This window comes from Vanessa atalanta, chromosome 1, assembly GCF_905147765.1.
Source record: "Vanessa atalanta chromosome 1, ilVanAtal1.2, whole genome shotgun sequence".
Classification (NCBI taxonomy): domain Eukaryota; kingdom Metazoa; phylum Arthropoda; class Insecta; order Lepidoptera; family Nymphalidae; genus Vanessa; species Vanessa atalanta.
The window spans coordinates 4923281-4944212 of NC_061871.1; the positions used below are offsets into that span (position 1 = coordinate 4923281).

Here is a 20932-nt window from a genome sequence, read left to right on the forward strand (position 1 = left end):
ATGGTGCGGTTTTATATGACAGTTGGAAAAAGTCTGGATAGTGCGAGACAAATGTATGCAGAACAACACTATAAATTTTCCTTGCACTTCCTTGCACCTCTCTACAGCCTGCTAGACGATTCTAGCCCGTATAAGTATGAAGGAAAAATAATTCAAGGTACATTAAAGTTAGATTTATGATTCGAGTGAATTGACCCTGGCTGTTGTCGTAGTATGTTTTAGGTTATATACTTTTTTGTTTTCAATTATGCATATATGTATAATATACCGGAACCGATTGCGATACACGGTACCGTCCTCGAAGTTGTTCAAAAATATGTCTACCTCGGGCAGACATTGCGATTAGGTAGAAACAACTTTGAGGACGAGTTGAATAGAAGAATTCAACTAGGTTGGGCAGCATTTGGGAAGTTACGACGAATCTTCACATCGTCGATCCCACAGTGCCTTAAGACGAAAGTCTTCAACCAGTGCGTCCTACCCGTCATGACATACGGAGCCGAAACGTGGACACTCACGACAAAGCTGGTCCACCGGGTTAAAGTCGCTCAGCGTGCTATGGAAAGGGCTATGCTCGGAGTATCTCTGAGGGATCGCATCAGAAATGAGGTGATCCGTCAGAGAACCAAGGTCATCGACATAGCCCACCGGATTAGTAAGCTGAAGTGGCAGTGGGCTGGCCATATTTGTCGTAGAACCGATAACCGTTGGGGAAAACGTGTTCTAGAGTGGAGACCGCGTCTCGGCAAACGTAGTGTAGGACGTCCTCAGGCTCGGTGGAGTGACGATTTGCGCAAGACGGCTGGCAGGAGCTGGATGCGAGTTGCCGAAGAAAGACCACAGTGGCGTGCATTTGGAGAGGCCTATGTCCAGCAGTGGACGAATGCGGGCTGATGTGTATATATGTATAAACGATGTAGTTTTTTCGAGTCGTTGAAAAAAGTTGTGACTTTATACAGTATAATGATTTTTAAATAGAAAAATGTTCATAAAAAATACGTCATCCTTTTTGCCAAATACGTTTTCATATTATCATTGACTATTAACTTTATAGATTTTTTTATATAATTGACGCTAATGACAACGCACAGCCTAAGGACATCTGTCACTCGCGGTGGTGGCTCTAATAGGATGAAATTTTGCACAGGAATTCCTTATGAAGTACATGTGAGCAAAAATATCTTTAAATATCGTATCATGACGGTAACCAGTTTGGGGTATGATTTTCAAATGGAAAATATAAGTTTAAGAAATATAGAATCGGTATATAGGCTTATGTTAATGACGTAAAGACATTTTGTAATTAAGCTTAAGATGTTTTGTCATTTTTTTTCGATATAACTAGTAAAATTTTCGGTAACAGCTTATAGGGAAGTTATTCACAATATAATCCTAAAAAAAGGCAAGTATGTATTTGTTATAAAAGAATGACTAAAGAACATTTTTTTATTTAAATGCAGCTGTTACATCAGTAAAGTAGAAGTAGTAGAAACAGCCTGTAAATCTCCCACTGCTGGGTCTATTTTCCTTTTAAGGAGATAGTATAAGCTTATTCCACAACGCTATTCCAATTGTCATTGTGTATACACATATGGCACATTTTCCAATAAATGCAGGTTTTTTCATTATGGTTAAGTGTCGTGTAATAAAATTATTTAAGTAAGCATGTATTTTATTTTAAACAAGTTTTTTTCATAAATTAAATTTTCATGAAAATGATGATCGCATAAAAGCATTGTTTACAGTATTTCTACGGAGAGTAAAATCCATCAAGCATACTTCCCGTCCATTAATATTTTAAATGAACTACCTTTTTCGTTAACTACAATTTGTTACTTTTTAAAAACTATGATTACAATGTTTTGTTTCATTGTTTTCAAAAGATATTAATATTAACGTATTTTTCTGTTTAAAATTAATTATAATATATGACACAGTATAGTGTTATCTTCCGTTAGTGTTCAGCTGCAAGTTCAAATTGACTCCCTAGATTTATTCAGCAACAAGTTAAACAAACAAAAAACATAAAATGAGGCCTATATTTCATTGACATTTTTAACGTTTTATGTTCGCCAGTATAATAGCACTCTTATTTACATACCGCGTTAAGTTGACATATACTGCGTTTGTAACGATAAAATAAATGAAAACAAGTTGTATGTCCATGCAATCGTTTTCAATTCCGCACAGACCGTGGCGAGTGTGGAACTATATTGTTCACTCGCGATGAATATGTTACAGAGACTGAGCATTAGAAAATACCGCACAGAAACACAAATGAGGGTGCGATTTAATTTTTTTAATTTAAAATAAAACACAATGGCACTTTAATTCATATGACATGACATTTTATATTCTATTTGAATCGTATTACTGTCCACTTGGATTTGTTAGCGTGGTCGCTAAATATAGGAATAAAAGTTTTATACTTACATTCTTAGAAATGTTTTTTGTTGACATTTACGTTGACACAGAATATAACCTATAAAGTCGAGCACCAAGTGACAAGACAGTATTTTTTTTTTGAAAATATCGATGGAAAATACTATACTACAAATATATTTATGTAACAAACTCTTATGTGATATTATGTGACTCTACTTGTATTGTAACGATGTCCCCAATAAGACATCTATTAAGGGCGCGGACGAAAAAGTTGAAGCGGCATCAACTCAAATACTAGTATTCTCTCTTATTCCAAGACATATTTATGCTATTAGCAATACAATAAATTCTTTCATCATTCAGCCAGCTATGACAAAAGTTGGTTGATTAATTTTTCATCTAGAACCAAAATTAGGGTTCAATGAACAAGACTGCTTTCTTTTTATATTCCTAGCTTTTAGTAAAAACAATACTTTCGTCGTTTACATACCTTTATACGCGTAAACCAGCTAAACTTTTATTCGATTTTATATACTACATGAGATTTAATCACATTGTATATAATGTAATTGTATATATTTAGCATAACAATAATAAATAATATTCCGAATGCTTGGGACCTAAGCCTGGGCTTACGAACAAGAAATTTGATAGGTATTTTCCTTATGCCAATAAGAAAGGATTTGGCGTACATCGAACTTTGACGGTAGAACGGGGTTTATTATGGAGTTTATGAAATGAAATCTCTGAAACTATAATATTTGAGACCTGGAAATTTGGCAACAATATTATTTTTATAACGTAAACCATCCAATGAAAATGGCTTTAACGGAAATCAGCTCCCTAAAAAGTTCAATAGGTATTTTTCTGAATAAATATGTGCTTTATTATGCCTTCTTCTTGTACCATGTGTTAAATAAGTAATACCAATAAATAAGTAAGGCCTGCCGATAATGTCAAAATAATGACATTGATAAAAATATTCTTCATATATTAAACTCCAAAAAAAAAACAGGGTGACAGAACAGAATATAGTCGAGCGAAAAGATAAGACAGAAAACTGGATAGGATTTGGTTTAGGAACTTAGATAAATAATATTGTCTCTGGATCTCTAAGTCAATATTTCAACAACCCATTTGTAGCTTTGGTTCAGGCTTAATATATTTATAAAATTTTTACTGAATTAGCTATATTAAATTTACGAACGGAAAATATATGAACGGTTGGTACACGTATGACAAATCAAACTGTTGAGTTATTCTTGCGGGTTAACAGACTGCAGAGTCCGAGGTCCTGGAAACAAATCCTAAGTCGGGTAAATAAAAAAAAATCGCTTTTTCGTCAAGGAATTCTCAATAGTGGGCTGGATGTTAGGAATTTGGCATTGTTACTTTCCCATGTCTCGGGCAGCACACAATTCTTCGCCCTCAGTCTGCTCCCTGGTCGTGTTGATTCCCAATCGGACTATGTGAGTGAGACAATATACAGGGCACCTGTTCCATCCCAGGGCATCCCAGAGTGTATGCAGACTCACTTGTGGACTATATCTGAGATATCTCTGAGATTAACTTCCGTAGATCAAAATCGATCAGAACATTGTTATGGTAAATCAAATGAAATTTCATAAATTCCAAGTTCGTCATTTCATATTACTTTTTAAACTCAATTTGAATATCGAATGATATGACATTTTTGACGATAATGTGAAAAAATAAAAACATGTACTGTCAGTTTTTGGAATGGGAAGTCAACAACTGAATGATTTGAATATATCGAATTTACAAACAGGTAAGTAATATTATTCGACTCCTGAACGGGTTCAATTTGGTGCTAAAATTGGGGCGCTCGTATTGAGTAATGAACTCGCGTGTTTACATCAAACAATTGTATACAGATTAAATAGCACCACACTATCGATTAGTCAATGTGGTGCTTCGTATCTTCGCATGAGCTGCTTTACCTGCGGATATCGATACTAATCACAATGTCCATAAAATCTCCATGATCAACATCCACGTGATTATTCGCGTACGGTATGTACGTTATACGTATAGTTAAAATCAGTTATATTACTATTGATATACAAATATCAATATTAAAATTATTTCAATAGCAAATATTACCATAGTGAATTTTATTCAAATTTGATTTTAGTATATATTGCATAGCACTAAGTTTACTAAACGGTTCTTACTAGGAACATTAAAACTCAATCCTTGAGAAATGTGGGTTATAACCTAGTTGGTCGAATGACTTATTTATAAAGCTGCACGCTTGAGGCCCTGAGTACAAATTAAAATATGGAACAAAAACATTTATAGAGTTTTTCTGTCAAGAATAAGTCAGCAAATAATAGTAACAATTACAATAGTATATAAACTAGCAACAATTGACAACCAATAAACTTCATGAATTATGTATAAAAAAATTGTGTCGAAACATGTATACGTAATTGTGTGTATAAAATGATTTGGCTTACCTGAAAACCATCGTAAGTCCAAGAAGCCCACTTCATTGTACAAAGTTGAATATCGAACGGAAACTGTTCAACGTTGATGTCACATACAGAGACATATATCCCGTGACTGAGCCATGTCACCTCGCCCGTGTACTTCACTATTACGTTAGTGTTTATAACAGCCGAGCGATAGTTTGGATCTGCACTAAAATATAATTTTATACAATTATAATATAATATATACTTAAATCAATAGTTGTAGCTGTAGTATATTGATTATTATAAGACAGGTAATATACCTATTAAATATATTTTTTTATAGTTGTATTAAAAGTCCCTCTCTCGTGAAGTGGTTCAAAAATACAATTTATATTCTAAATTTATATATATGTGTTTGTATGTGTGTCAATGTGTGTAAATGTGTGTCAAAAAAAATTATTATGGAAAATTCCTGTCCATGTTTTTTTAGACATCTATGCTATATACTAACTGTGTGAAGTCTATTATTCTTATACAGATAATTCAATTTCATTTTATGTATATAATATATCAACTTATTTACTGTTTAATATTTTTGTTAATATTTCTGGTACTTACTTATTGTATAATATAATGTCTGGTTTCCATACTCTCTCGTACGGTATTCTTATGACACTTATTCCATCGAAATCACTGATGTTCCACCGAAGGTGATGGTCTGTCCAGATTTGTGTAATCCAACAATTTGTCGTCAGCAGCTGGTCCTTTTCCTCCTGCGAAATAAAAAATATTTTTTGTCCCCAACATTTTCTCGTAACGAGTCAGTAAAATTGACAATAAAATTTGATATATATTCGTATATACACAGATAGGACCTTCTGTCACATTGCTCAATACTGTACCTGAAATTCTCTTACAACGATCGTTGGAAACCTAATATAAAAAATATACCTATATTGGGTTTCGTAAAATGTTTTGTATATATACAATTACTCTGTATTTTTATATGTTATTTTTTATAATATTTAAATCACGGTTGAAAAAGATTGAAATTTAGCATTTTCGATTTTTCTACTGGCAATACATATACATCAATACGTTGCAGTTTGAAGTATGAGTAAGCCAGGTGAAGACTATTCTGATTCTCGACTAGGTGATGTTGAACTTTTTTTATTTTATGAGCTAATTTAATACTACGCCTATCTGAATAATAATAATAAGATACGGTACCATATATACTAATATAAATTAAGGTCTTAAAGAATGAAATTGAGGTAGACTAGCCTTGAAAACGAAACGCATATAAATCTCGGTATTTACGGGATAACAGAATTTGACTCATCGTAGTTTCGGGCCCTTTCATCATCATCGATGTTTAATATCTATTGGTGCTCCTTGGGGGTAAGACCGACTCGTAGGCTCCTCTCTTCTACCTTGTACGAGGCGTATACTATATACGATTATAGTGATTTGAAATAATATATTTATATAATTAATAAAGCTCATTTACGCAATATCATTTTATTCGATTTCTTAAGGTAGATTATGAATTTCCATATTTCAATTTCACTTCATGTTTACATTTACAAAATTCACTTCTGAAACGTCAGTACAATTAACTATATAAAAAAGCCTTTATTTCCAATGCCAATTTTCAATTTACTTATTGTTTTCCTTTCTTCGTAAATTAATTAGATAAAAAAAATTAATAAGATAAATCAAGAGTCAATATATTTTATGTCGGAAATTCGGAATTCTATAAATAGTAATTGCTATTTTTTTAGTACATATTTATTTTTATTTATTTAAATCGAACCGATAACATATTGATAAATCAATGTAAAACATTTGGTATGGTAATATTAAAATTTAATCACGAAAATTGACTTGTTTTAAATATTTATAATGAAATTAACAAGACATTGTTCAAGTAAGAACATAACGACGTGAAGTTGAACAAGTTTTGCTTTGGGCGGCTTGACATGTAACTTGTTAAGTAAGCACTTGTAGTATAGTTTTGTATATGTAAATGTTCATATATTATTTATATCCTTTTATTTACATGACATAATAATATATTCGTTTTTTTTAATAGACTAATTATTTTATGTTTATGATTTTACTTTATTTTTTTCTATATTATATATCTTCACTTGATATCGTAATCGTATCGTTAATTTGATGGAAATAAATTAATTACCAAAATTTATAAAGAGCAAAAATGAATACCGCTTTTACTTGTTTTTAATAAAAAATAAAATTTCGAGGGTCTAATAATAATTCGATTTACGTTGAAGCATGAAGTGAGGGTACCGTATGCACGATAATTTTAATTTAGGTGTACCGAACTAGAATTCCTCCCGTGATGAAATACTCCTCTAAAATGACTCGCATTTCACAAAATTGTTCCGCGCAAACAACGCTACGCAACTGTGCTCGTGTGGCGAAAATTAATTTAATTAGCAGTTTAAAGTTACTTCCCATAATGAGCTGTCAATTACCTTTTCGAAACCGAAAACAACGTCTTAACGATGTGCTTAATTTAAAACATATATTTTAATAATATTACTAACAATTATAATAAAAAAAAAATATCATTATTTGAGACGAAAAATAATTAAGCAAAGTATTACGAACACGAGTGATTCGTCCCAAATCTTAGAAATAACACGTATATTTATTTATAGACAACGATAAATGTTGGATGAGAATCAGTTTTCTTATTGTTTAATTTCCATTTATTATTGGATGTTTTGTTATAACAAAGTTACATAAAACGTTATATACGACGTTATATCACATATCTTGTTGGTGTGGTTTTGTGGAAGCCCATCTGGGTAGGTAGCACCCACTCATCATATATTATACCGCCAAAAATCAATACTTAGTATTATTGAGTTCCGGTTTGAAAGGTGAGTGTAACTACCGGCACAAGGGTCATAACATCTTAGCTTCCAAGGTTGGTTGTGCATTGGTGATGTAATACCTTACATCACCAATGTTTTATATTTCCTACTGGACCAATATCTGTGGGCAGAAATGACCGTGTATCATCAGGTGGCTCATCAGTGGCTTGCCCGTCTGCCACACTATATAATTAAAAAAACAATACATTATATATCGGCATAAATAATAATATTTAGTTTATTCTTTCAAGATCTAAAATTATTTTTATTCAATTTAACAAAATATAGATCTTGTTGTTTTTGGTCGCCTATCCTTAAAAAATATATACATGTCTTTGTTTGCACACTACAAACGAACGAGGAAAACTCGGCTTAATTGTGAGTAATGACTTGGTTGCTCTACGCCACTAGTGTAATTGTATAAAAATAAGATAAATTCATCACATTTATTCATCTACACTTTTGATTCAAACTACAAACGCTATAATTATTTTTTCACACTTACATATATATATTAAAAATATATTTATGTATATTCTAAATGAGCGAAAAATAATAATCATTTATAATAAACTGATTATTTTTATAATTACATTTGATCATTTTTTTTATATTAACGCGGGAGGCGTTATTATTATGTTGGCTCCTGGCCGATTGCCACACAATACATTAAAAGCAAGCGGTTCCCTCTACGTCATAATTATGGCACAGATTTACACATGTTCCTCTGACGTCCTAATGGTTGGCCTAAGAAGGCTTCCAATTTCTTGAGGTTACTTCAAACTACCGGGATCACTCAGCTCTGCTTAGGAAGAAGGGAGAGTTGTGCATGGCATCAATTACTTATCCCAAGTACTGTTAGAGCAGCTTAAAAGATTTTCGCGATTATTACACATTGAAATAAAACTAGTTTTTTAACGGATTTAATCGCGTATATTAATTATTTTGGCAGGCAGACGGTCTGCCCGTGACCACGAACACTGCAAAGTGCTCGAAACGTCGGGATGTTAAAATAAAATAATTAATATACGCGATTAAATCCGTTAAAAAACTAGTTTTATTTCAGCTTAAAAGAGTCATCTGTATTGCGCTCCCATGCGGCATTCTTTACAGACGAAAGAACGAACTAAAAGAATCATTATTATGGACATCTCGTGTGTAATGAGTTATGACTATCAAAATCCGTGAGTTATCTTTGGTGATGATCATGAAATAGGGAGAGAGCCCTTACGCAGCACACCCCATTAAAGTTCGCGTTACGTTCACGGCGAACCATAACCTGTCCGTATTGATGCCATCAAGTACATCAACTGACTGCCCATGCCCGACAAATTTGAGTTGATCTGATGGTTAGTGTATCTTACCTAGGTTTGATTACCTAATTTGAGGTTGACGTAGTAGCTCGATCCTTTTCCAAGAGGAAACCCAAAGTCTTTCTCTAATCTGAGAATCAGAGCTCGTTTAAGTAGAGCCCAGAGCCTATTCAGTCCGAAAATTATAAAAAATATTTCTAAAATATATTGTTGATGATATTTTTATAAATAAAGTTAAAATGAAGATTGAACAATATAAAGGAGCTAGTCAGTAAATGAGAGATCATTTACAATATATCTATTAGATCTTAGAGTATCAATTAAAATCATCCCGTGTTGTTTTATCAACAGGAATAACGAATGATGGGAATCTGTCACTAAGATAATGACATTCGCAGTGAAAATTCGCCTTTGTTGACAAAAAGAAATTCATTTATACTTTCCATTGTGTATATAAGATCGATACGAGTAGAAAGGAAACTTATATGCATGCTCCTATTGTTGCTTTTAAGCCTCTATTGTGTACGTCGTTTCTTAATTTGATCTCATTACAGAGACGTATAGCTGATACTGTAATGATATTATTTTTTTTGTTATATTAGTTAGGTATATGCTGAATATTAATTTATTCTAAGTGCTTTTATTAAATTTCAAACACAAATTACAATATACTACGCCCGTATTTGCAAGCACGGTAAATAATTTCGTATTTAAACGGGTTTTGAAACGAAGTTGTTTTGTAATACTTTCGTCGTTTGTATTATTTTGTGTTTCATAAAAACGTTTGAAAAAAAGTTTCTGAAGGATTATATATGATCAAAATGATTTCTATACCACCGAGTATACACGTAAATAAGGTAAAATGTTAATTTAAAAGTTAAAATATCATCAATCATCTTTTTTTATTTTACATTTGAATTTACTAAAGGAATTCAAATTGACTTTTCTGCTTTCATTCACAATAAGAAGTTTTCTCTTGTGAGTGTACTCGTGGGCAGAAATTATTCTATTTGTACGCTTATGCATTGTTACAGCATGAGAGCCAATTTTGCAGTTAGCATTTTCGAACAATTATTATAATTTACGGTACTAGAATGTTTTCTTTTTTTAATCGTGATCTTGGTAGATGAGCGGATAAATGGGCCACCTGATGGTGAATGGTCACCACCGCCTATCGACATTGGCGCTGAAAATATCAACCATGTCTTACATTGCCAATGCGTCACCAACTTTGAGAACTTAGATGTTATGTCCCTTGAATGTAGTTACACTGGTTCTCTAACCCTCCAAACCCAGAAACAACAAGTACTAAGTATTGCTTTTTGGTGGTAGAATGTCTGATGGATGGGTAGAACCTGTATAGACTGCATTGACTGCAACGCCTTTATACCAAGCACATTATGTTATTAGACAACTTGTTTCATTTAATCACCAGTATCTTACAAAGGCGATGATAGTAAGCACTTTAAATGCGAGAACACAATTACTACCTAGGAAACAGTTGAAAACTAAAACTGATGTTGAACTATTAATAAAGTAACATATATTTTACCATAGACTATATTGTATTGTATATTATAGAGTACTAGCTGTTACCCGCGGCTTTGCTCGCGCAGAATATGAATTTATTTACAAATTAACTTAAAATATTACGTTAATGTAAGACCTCTTTGTATACCACATTGGTGTGTATTTCAGCCCTTAGGGTAGAATATTCAGAAACGCTTAAATGCGAATCAACTCATTTTTAATCGGTAGCCCAAAAATAAAATATCGAGCTTCTAACTTCAAAAATGACGGACTTCCAGACTATCCTATATACGAAATGACTACCCAATTTCTCTCCTTAGGGTAGAATATCAAGAAACACGTATCTACTTTTTTTTATAAGTAGCCTAATAATGAAATTTCATACATCTAACTTTAAAAATGACGGACTTCCAGACTAATCTGTATACGAAATAGCAAACTCTATTTCTCCCCTTAGGCGTAAAATATCCAGAAACACTTAAATACGTATTTACTCATTTTTAATCAGTATCCCAAAAAAAGCTTGATGCTTTTAAGTTAAAAATTGACGGACTTCCATAAAATCTTTCATCCCTTATTTCACCCCCGTAGGGGTAGAATACGCAGAAACACTTAGATAAGTATCTACTCCTTTTAATCAGTTTCCCAAAAATAAAGTAAAAAAAAAAAACATTATAATTGATTCAGTTGGTTTAAATGAAATTTTAATAAAGTTTCACTGAAGATTCATGTACTTGAAGTCTTGTTAAATTTTCAGTGTGACAGAACAATATCTACACAACGATATTGTCACTCGCTGTTTCCTCTTCAGAACATCATAAATTAAACGGAATTATGAATATAGTGAACTACAATAGGAGCCGAGAGATTGCGAGTTTATAGTGATTAAAGATTGATAATCTCGTGCCCGGTGGATAAATATAACATCGTCATGAAACCTACATGTGTCGAATCATATTTAGACATTTTCAATGAAAATGATAGCACCTTAATGGAAAAAACTCTTCGAGGAGGCCTCAGCCCAGCAGTCGTTTATTTACATTTTTGGTAAAATCTAAAATATTTATGTACACCTTGTAAAAATAAACGCAAGATAGGTTGTTTATTGTAAATAGTTAATGTATTTTGCTAGTGAAAAAAGACCTTCAGTACAAGAAATTCTTACGTTACGGTGTTCTTGCAAAACTCTGGTTTTTCCGCTAGATTTTACAGTCTGAACTTGCTGATTTATTCTATAATTAAAAAATATTTTATATAATATGTTTTCTAAATATTTTTTTTTGCGTTTTGAAAACGAATTTTTACAGTTTGTATTATGGTGTTACGAATTATAAATAAACAGTACTTATAAAACAAAAAAACCGTGTGTGCAATTTATTGCTAATAAATCATAATAATATTCTACAAAATGTATGAATTCTAGCAGCTGTACATGTTGCCTTTGAATTCCTTAGACAGAAATACATTGAAATTGCTTTTTCCGATCAAATTTGATCATATTAGGAGAGACGTTGGGCGGAAATTTATAATTTCCCTAGAAATCACGCAAGCTGTCTTCATTATAAGATATCATATGTATTAAAGAAAAGTCCCAGTGGTTAGAACGCGTGCATCTTAACCGATGATTTCGAGTTCAACCCCAGGCAGGCACCACTGAATTTTCATGTGCATAATTTGTGTTTATAATTCATCTCGTGCTCGGCAGTGAAGGAAAACATCGTGAGGAAACCTGCATGTGTCTAATTTCAACGAAATTCTGCCACACGTGTATTCCACCAACCCGCATTGGAGCAGCGTGGTGGACTATGCTCCAAACCTTCTCCTCAAGGGAGAGGAAGCCTTTAGCCCAGCAGTGGGAAATTTACAGGCTGCTAATGCTATGTAATCAAATCATGACTAAGACAAATATGGTTTATTTTATTCGCTATAATACAGCGGTAGTTAAAGAGTGTAGTGTAGGTACCTGCAGGTAACCTGGGACCTTAATTAGATCATGATTTTTTATCATGAAATTTACGAGAAAATATACGATCGATACATTTTACGAAATTGGTGTTTGACATTTCCTTTAATTAATGTCTCGAGAGTCGTAGTACCCCATTAATGTATTTCTATTATGCCTTAACGTTGAATGGTATAGAATGCCTTCCAGCATTAAGCCTTTTGTTCTAACAACACAATTGTTTTCGTCAATAAGGTGTTTTGAATAATTTAATTTAATAAATTTAACAGTGCAGTGCAATCTCATTGAGAGATTAGCTTACATTTATCATTACTATTTCAGTTCTTAATATACCTATGTACGTCCTCAATCTGCCAGTATAACAGAACGCATATTTAGGGTTGTAACGTAAAGTTATAGAGCATATAACCTTTTAATATAATAACAATAGAAATGTTTAAAAAAACGCACCAGCTTTATTGTATTAACTATAGTAATTTTTTGCATATAATTTTGATGATAATAAATTTATCCTATACAACACATATAATATAAGTATAATAAAATTATGTTGTTTAATAGTAAAAATTCAACTTCATTGTATTTGGCGATTTTTTAATATTATTATTTTAGTAATTAGTAGCAGAGGCGTAAATGGTCAACCTGATCATAAATTATCTCCGGCCATAGACAACTGGTACTGTTAAGAGTGTAGACTCCTTACACTGAATATGATAGCCAACTAAGATATCTGGTATGTTATACATATAACCATTATGTCTGCAATAATAATGGAACACTCGTTAAAATATTATATACTTATTTATCATTCAAATTCTGATCAAATTTAAAATTAAAACTAAAAGAAAATAAAATTATGAATTGTTATTTTAAAGTGTGTTATTTTAGACGGGCAACAACCTAACTTAAATTGAAAGATGAGACGCTAAGGAATAAATGAACCACGAAACAAGATTCGCTTGATATAATTATACAAAGATTACTTTTTATACTGCATCCCCGTAGCTGTGAGGAAGATTGATGATCCTCATAATTTTTGAGCCCTAAAAAGGCGAGATAAAATTTAGGTCACGAACGAAGGTCACGGTTCAAATTCGTGGAAGCACCATTGAGTTTTTCAAGCACTAAGTAAGCACTATTTTAGCTTAGAACTCACATCTCGTGCTACTGACTTATCTATAGACTGCAGTATAACAGCGTAATTTAGACACCATATTTGAAAGAAGAAAATTGTCTTTATAGTAGTTTTGACCATCAGTTGCTACGTTGTTGTAGCGTTGTGTGTTGTCAGTTGTTACGTTGGTAAGCTATTACTTAATTTTATCTAAGCGCTTAGGTAACTACACATTACGTAAATGAATACCGCTTGCGTGTTCTTATTTTAGCTTACATGTTTTCATCATTTCAATAAACGTCAGAGACTAAAAATCATTTCCTTTTATTTAATACTCATACACCACTTAAGAGCTTTTCGAAGTTTTTTCGTTCGATTTTATATTTCTTACAGGAAACATTTTACAAGAAAACTTTGTAATACTGGACCGACAACTCATAATGCAAGCTGCCACGCGAGCGAAGCCACGGACAACAGCCAGTATTTTATAAAGAGAATTAATATTTTCATGTCTGCTTTTGAAATAAATGCTTATAATTCTTCGGAAAACTAAGAAAATCGAGGCAAAAATATACAAATCTTTTGAAGTTTTAAAGTTATTCAAGTTTTAGATATTTTTTTTATTAAGTGCACACATTGTAAACCTAAGAATATAGAAAAATATATCTGCAAGCATACTCTATTCATGTTTTCAATGGACAGCGCTTCAAAAATTTTATAAAAGGTTTGCATCTAAAAATGGGAGATATGCAGGCTATTTCGCAGGTAGACCATTTAAATATTGTTTTCAAAAACTCAACGCTCACGCAGAGGTTTTAGTAAAATATTCTTAAACTACATAGAGTAAATGTAAATATATAATGTGACGTATAAGCATTCAATAATATTTTTCAGTTATAAATAAACGATCTAAGCTTCTCTAAATAATATAGAACAAATCGCTTCCCGCTGTCTTTACGCTTAGATCTCTTAAGCTACGAAACGGATTTTAATGTGGCTTTCATAAATAAACAGAATAATTGAAATTGACGGGTTATGTCTGTATAATATATAGATATTTTAGTAGAGTAAATCCGAGAATTTCAACTTTCCTGGCCGAAAAAAAGGATTTTTTTATGTGTGTTGTTAAGTTTAATTTAAAAGTTGTAAAACAATCATTGTGTCCGTTTGAAGGCGGGATAGGTAGCTAGTAATTGTATAAATTGTAAAAAATACAGTATACTCAGTGATCAAAATCTGCCAATACGTTTTTTTTATTCAAGGAGGCATAATAAATCAAATGGATGTGAAGTCTACTGGTACGGTACAGCCTAGTACATATTTGCTTATGTATTTACTTCGAGATTTTTTTTTTCTTTACAATAGGAGTAACTTCTAAATTTGGATGTGTACATATATTTTTACGTAACTTATATAGAAACGGAGATGCAATGTTTTTTTTCTGTTCCATTAAGAGCGTAGTTTGTAAGCGTGGGAATTTGATTTAGAACACACACATAGGTACTTTCCAATAATACAGTTGCATTATGCAGTATATCGTACGCATCCCCGGACAGAATTAGTTGCTTGTTTTAGGTGCAACGAATAAATTAAATTTTCATTGCGCGTTCATAACGTAGGATTTATTAAAATACATTTAATTACGAGTAATGTATTAGCTATAAGGTTGTCACTCGCAAACACAATTATAAATTATTTGTTAGCATAGGGTGCGGTCAGAGTGCATTGAGATGCTTAATATACATTATGATTTTTATTGTTTCAACCGCATTTGTCTAACTAAACAATTAATATTTTCTGGATATTTTAAGGTTGGTAGGTATACCGAATTAGGGCGTAAAGAACATAAATTTTATAAATAAAAATAGGTAAATATTAATCAAATATTTTTTTTAACTAACAAAACTAAAGACAAAATACTTTTTCTTGGTTAAACAAGTATTTATTATTAAAATTTAATTACGTATTTTTATTAAATAATTCAATTAAAATTATTTTATATTACACAAAAATCAGGGTGGTGGGCCGTTGACGGTATCTGGTCATAAAAGGTACTAAGAATAGCATCAATACACATTGGAATGTATATCAACCGTTTTTTCTTACTATGCACTATTTTAATAAAGCATTTAAATAATTAGAAATTAACCAGACGAACTAAACGACATGAGTAATGGTATGAGTTGGCGTTTGTTTTAAATTTTGAATTTAGAGAAAAAAATAAGCAGGATAGTGCAAACATTACATTACATTCAGGTATTCACTATGTTTATTCTTACAATTTTGTACTTTTAATTCGACATTAGGGGAAAGAGATTACCCTTCGTACACTTTTTAGATTTGATTTTCTTACTATGTGATTAATTATCGTATTTACCTAGTTTATATACTTAAGTGTAACAAATATATTATAGTTTGTTACAAAAAAGTCCAAAACTATTATAAAATAAATAAAAACTGACGTGCTCTCACTTTGGGCTCTGGGGAGGGACTGAAAATTTATTGACAGAAATGTCGAATAATAAGTCAAAACCGTCAAATTATTTTCTCCATACTAAATAGTATGGAAGACGAATGCCAAAAAGTAAGCAATATTTAAATAAAAATTACTATAATATTGTGTGATATAATAGAAATTGAACATGGTGAATTTATTATTTACACTTTTGTGTCCCCATTTAACCAAAAATACATGTATAAACTAGCCGCTAAATAGCTTAAAAATGTTAATAGAAAAGGTCGATTTCAGTATAATGGAGTGATGTTGACGATGAATTTACTAAGTTATTGATATATATTTTATAAATATCATCCGGTGAAACTTGAGATATATCTATTCAGATACTGAATGTATTTTTTTATCCATAATCAATCAATTTATGTTTTAAGATATTTTGAAAATAGTAAGCGCTATTTTAGCGTTCCGCAAGGACTGTCCTCTTAAGGATTATTGGGAAAGGTTCTTATTTAAATTTCGTTAAGATCTGATAATGAATTTGAATGAACTGTCTAATAAATAACAAAAAATCAATCGCTGTTATATTATTGCTAAATGCCATTGAAGTTTGATTATTTTTTTGTTAAGTGTTTCGTTTTGATTATCTTCTCAGAGGCTGACATGAATAAATATTTTAGCGACCCTTTTTTATAAATTGAAGCACTGGAGAGTTTTCAGTGTACGAAACCTATTGATGTGGCATTTAATATGAATTAATATTAAATTTAATCAAATTTTACACCTAAATGCTCGCCATCTACGTTACGAAACATTACACTAGATAACATCAGATGAAGTTGACCTATTGAAGGAGAGTGTAAGTGATAGAAAGTCAGAGTACACAAACGAATATTGATTAAATAACACCACCCAAGTATCAAAAAAATGGCAAGAGCTAGTTCACTTTTTATCGTTAATTTTTTTTCGGCTAAAGAGCCGACATTATAAAATAAAACTAAATTTAGAATTATTAACTCTATAACATTTGTATACGCAATGATTTTTTTACGTATTGTTATGTAATGTCATGTTCAATCACACCTAGCAGGAGAGGAAACTTAGTAAGTTTGTTCGAGACCCATACTTAAAGGATTAAAACGGTTTCCAGTTTTCCCTAACTAATACTGAATTCAACCCCACACTACTTGGTTACGCCAGTACTATAAATATTGTAGAACAAAAATAACATTACAGTAAAATCTCTTCACTTATGTGGCAGTGTTTTTAATTACTGGTATATAGTATAAATCTTTTTTCAAGCTTTTTAACATACAAATATTACTTATAATTAAGATTACTGTATGATGTACTATGTATATATCGTATAATATTTTAATATTAAATAATACTAAAAAACAAAAGCAAAAATATAAATACTAATTTGTTAATGCAAGTTATATTTCGATAAATATTCATGTAATACAAAATATTATCACGAATAGTATTTATATACGGTTCACCGTTAAAATCCATAATATTATTATTATTCAATTTTCAAACTGAAAAAAATCTTAATAATTACATTTTGTATTAAACTACTTGCAATAAATCGTAGTATGTAAAAATTGCAATATGAAGTTCTTGACTTTTTCAATCACGAAATCCTAAGAAGTATGGACTTTGGAATTTGAGTAACGGAGTTTCGAGAAACGAGAGTATTAAACTCTCGTTTCTTGAAAAGCATGCAAAGCCGTTGATCGTTTGACCTCCTCCGTCCTGTCGAATTGCCGTCCAATCTGATGATGAGTATAAAGGACAAAAGTATCTCGGCTCCAGTGGTACACATTTCTAATATATGATATATGACATAAACACAACACAAAAATTAAAACTAAAAATAGATCAAGTTTTATTAATGAATTTATACGTCCGCATAATTTATTTATTTATTTAATTAATTATCTTAGGTTAAGCCATTTCTTGCGAATTACTTAGACCGGTGGAGTCTAATTGTAATGAGAAAACCCTTGGTGGCTCTACTCGAAAATCCTTTCAAATAAATTCGTTGTAACAAATATTTGAGTTGATTTCTAATTTATTTTGAACTGACAGTGCCTTCAAACAAAAACAATGAAAAATAACTCTCTAAAAATATAATGACAAAGAGGCACTTTCAGATGTGTTTCATCGAGGAAAAAATAATTCCTACAATACGTGCACGACCTAATTTTGCCGATCAGAAATTAGTCACGAGTACCAGTTACCTAGAAATGGTTTTTCGGAACAAAGAAGGGAAGCAGGCCTGTCTTATGTACATATACCTAGCTATCATGCCCGTCACATAAGTGCGCGTATTGTACAACCTTACCTATATAGGTGAATTTTCCAAGTAAGCTGTATGAACAATTCGACACAAATAATAGTAAAAAATGCTTAAAAGGGTGAGTGATGAAAACTAGGTCATAATCATCAACAATTTTCGAAAAAAAAAACTTTATATACTTGCATTATTACACCAGCCAACGTCTTTGATAATAAAAATCAAATAATAAGAAGAAAAAATATGTTCAATAATCATACATAGCAAATTAATTTCTTGGCATCATTATGTTTTAACATTGAATATTTTTTTACTACAATCTGAATCGCATTCTACCTTCGAGCATCCGTTCCAAATCCGTTAATTGAATCCCTCGTGATCTCTGACGTTATTCAGGAGTTCATATAAGTAACGATCCCCTTTATATGCTAGGACTTTTGTCCGGAGCATTATTATATTTACATTATATGACTTATTCGTGAAATATTTCTTTTCCATATTATTCTATTGAATCTCTATTTTACTCATGAATGATTTGAACATCTTTTTCGCGCACTTAATGCTTTTTAGGTAGATTTTTTAAATATGTTTCTATGGAATTCCCTTTCTTATGATTCTTTCTGTTGTAAATGTTAGATGATAGTATTTACGTAGACTTAATCAATGAGTAAGTGTAATTTAAAGCCGGTGATGTCTCAGCGGTTAGAAGTTGTGAAGATATTACCTATGCTTAATTTGTGTTCGTGACTTCGTGAGGAAACCCACAGATGGCAAATAAAAATCTGACACCTGTATCCGCTGATCCGCATTGAAACAGTGTGATGGAGTAATCTTAGAATCTTCAAGTCAATAAAAAATATATTTCCTTGCAATGAGCCATTTACGAGAATATTTAATAAAATAATATTATCAAAATTAAATCATTTTAACCATAAAATAGATTTTTTTTTGTCTAAAGCGTAGTAGGTATAAATATATTTGTAATAGATTATATATGTTAACAAATGATAAATATATCTGTAAATACTGCTACATTTTAGAAACAGTATCTAATTCTTATTTTTTAGTTTATTTCACCAGTCAAGTTTTTTATAACATTTGTGATTTTTTTTTTATATGTATTACAAAAATGGATATGACTTATGATCTAAATTTCTTTTGGGTGCCTATTATGTGGTGATTTTATGCTATAACATACAATGTAGTAGTGCGTCATATTTGTGCAAACACAAATTATATGTAACATACATCGATATATGTTACATATATGTAATGAACTTAGATAAAACATAGACTAATTAATAAACAGATAATGCGCCCAAATACCTAACGAATATTACGCTCGTGTATGTTAGACTATCACCAATTATGCGCCAATGAAGAGTTTGATTCAATTGTTGACATTTACGCGCTACAGTTTTGAATTTTAGATCATTTCGTGAGTTACATATAATAGGTAGCATAAAATTAATCTTCATTTGCGAACCAACTATTTATTTAGCTTAAATAATATTAACTCTAATTAAGCTGGATTTCAATCTTAGGTAGATTCAGTCATTGATTATATAAAACGAAGAGCACTTACAACATCAATGATATGATGCAGCGAAACACCGAAGGTCACGAGAAGTGGATGAGAAGAGTTCTCCACGGGCCGCACTGAGGCGTCATATTTGTCCATCAGGTGTCTGATAAGATTGTATTCTTCGTCACAACACCAGGACCCTGTATAAAAAAATATATCTTTATTAATAATAGTAATTCTAAAAAAATAACGCGCAGTTAAATATTATTACAGTCTATATAATTCTTAGATATATTATATTCGGTCGAATAAAAATATTTATTTTATACTGTAATAACATTTACACTCAAATCGAGGGTTACCTCGAGAGGTGTGTTTTTGACATATCGGTTTAAAATATCTGTATCCGATCCACGTGGACAGCATCAAAGCAAAATTAATTAATACATGATCAAGGAAATGAAAAATGAAACCGTAACGTTACGTACGTTACACGCGTGCACGTTTATCTTTTCAATGGTTGACAATATTTCAAGTGTCTACCTAGTAGGTTTTATAAAAAATAATATTGTGCTGTACATTTATTAAACACATATATTTTTTAATGTATACTAATCTTCTTACCGACCCCATTGCACATTCACATTAAAAGTAGAATTTAATCCTTAGGAAAGGAATAAAAAGCTATTATGTAATATTTTTATCATACAAATCTGAAACGAGGATTCGACATACCAAAATCTCCTCATGTAATTAAATTACGTCTTTTCTGTGTGACGTGTGTGTATAAGGTCTGTTGTTCTTCTTTCGTTATGAGCTAGGCGTAGGTTTTAATTCAATTTATATAAATAAAAACTCTTTTAGTATTATTGTAAGTGTCGTAAGTACATTTCGTACAAAAAAAAACTGCGTCGTTCAAATCAGACTAAGTACTAGCAATTTCTGGTATTGTAGGAGCGATAGAGAACATCGAAGAGCACTTTCTGAAATTAACGTGACCG

At 31.4% G+C, this 20932-nt stretch overlaps 1 protein-coding gene across 1 annotated transcript in view; it reads right to left on the minus strand.

The window, feature by feature from the left end:
• LOC125065052 (neuronal acetylcholine receptor subunit alpha-10-like) overlaps window positions 1-20932 on the minus strand; it is a 43869-nt gene that overhangs the window by 18115 nt on the left and 4822 nt on the right. Inside the window, exons 2-4 of the mRNA XM_047672477.1 lie at window positions 19992-20131; window positions 5442-5596; window positions 4866-5049 (exon numbers count right to left, since the gene is read on the minus strand). Coding sequence (XP_047528433.1) covers window positions 4866-5049; window positions 5442-5596; window positions 19992-20131 — 479 coding nt within the window. The remainder of the gene's footprint in view (window positions 1-4865; window positions 5050-5441; window positions 5597-19991; window positions 20132-20932) is intronic.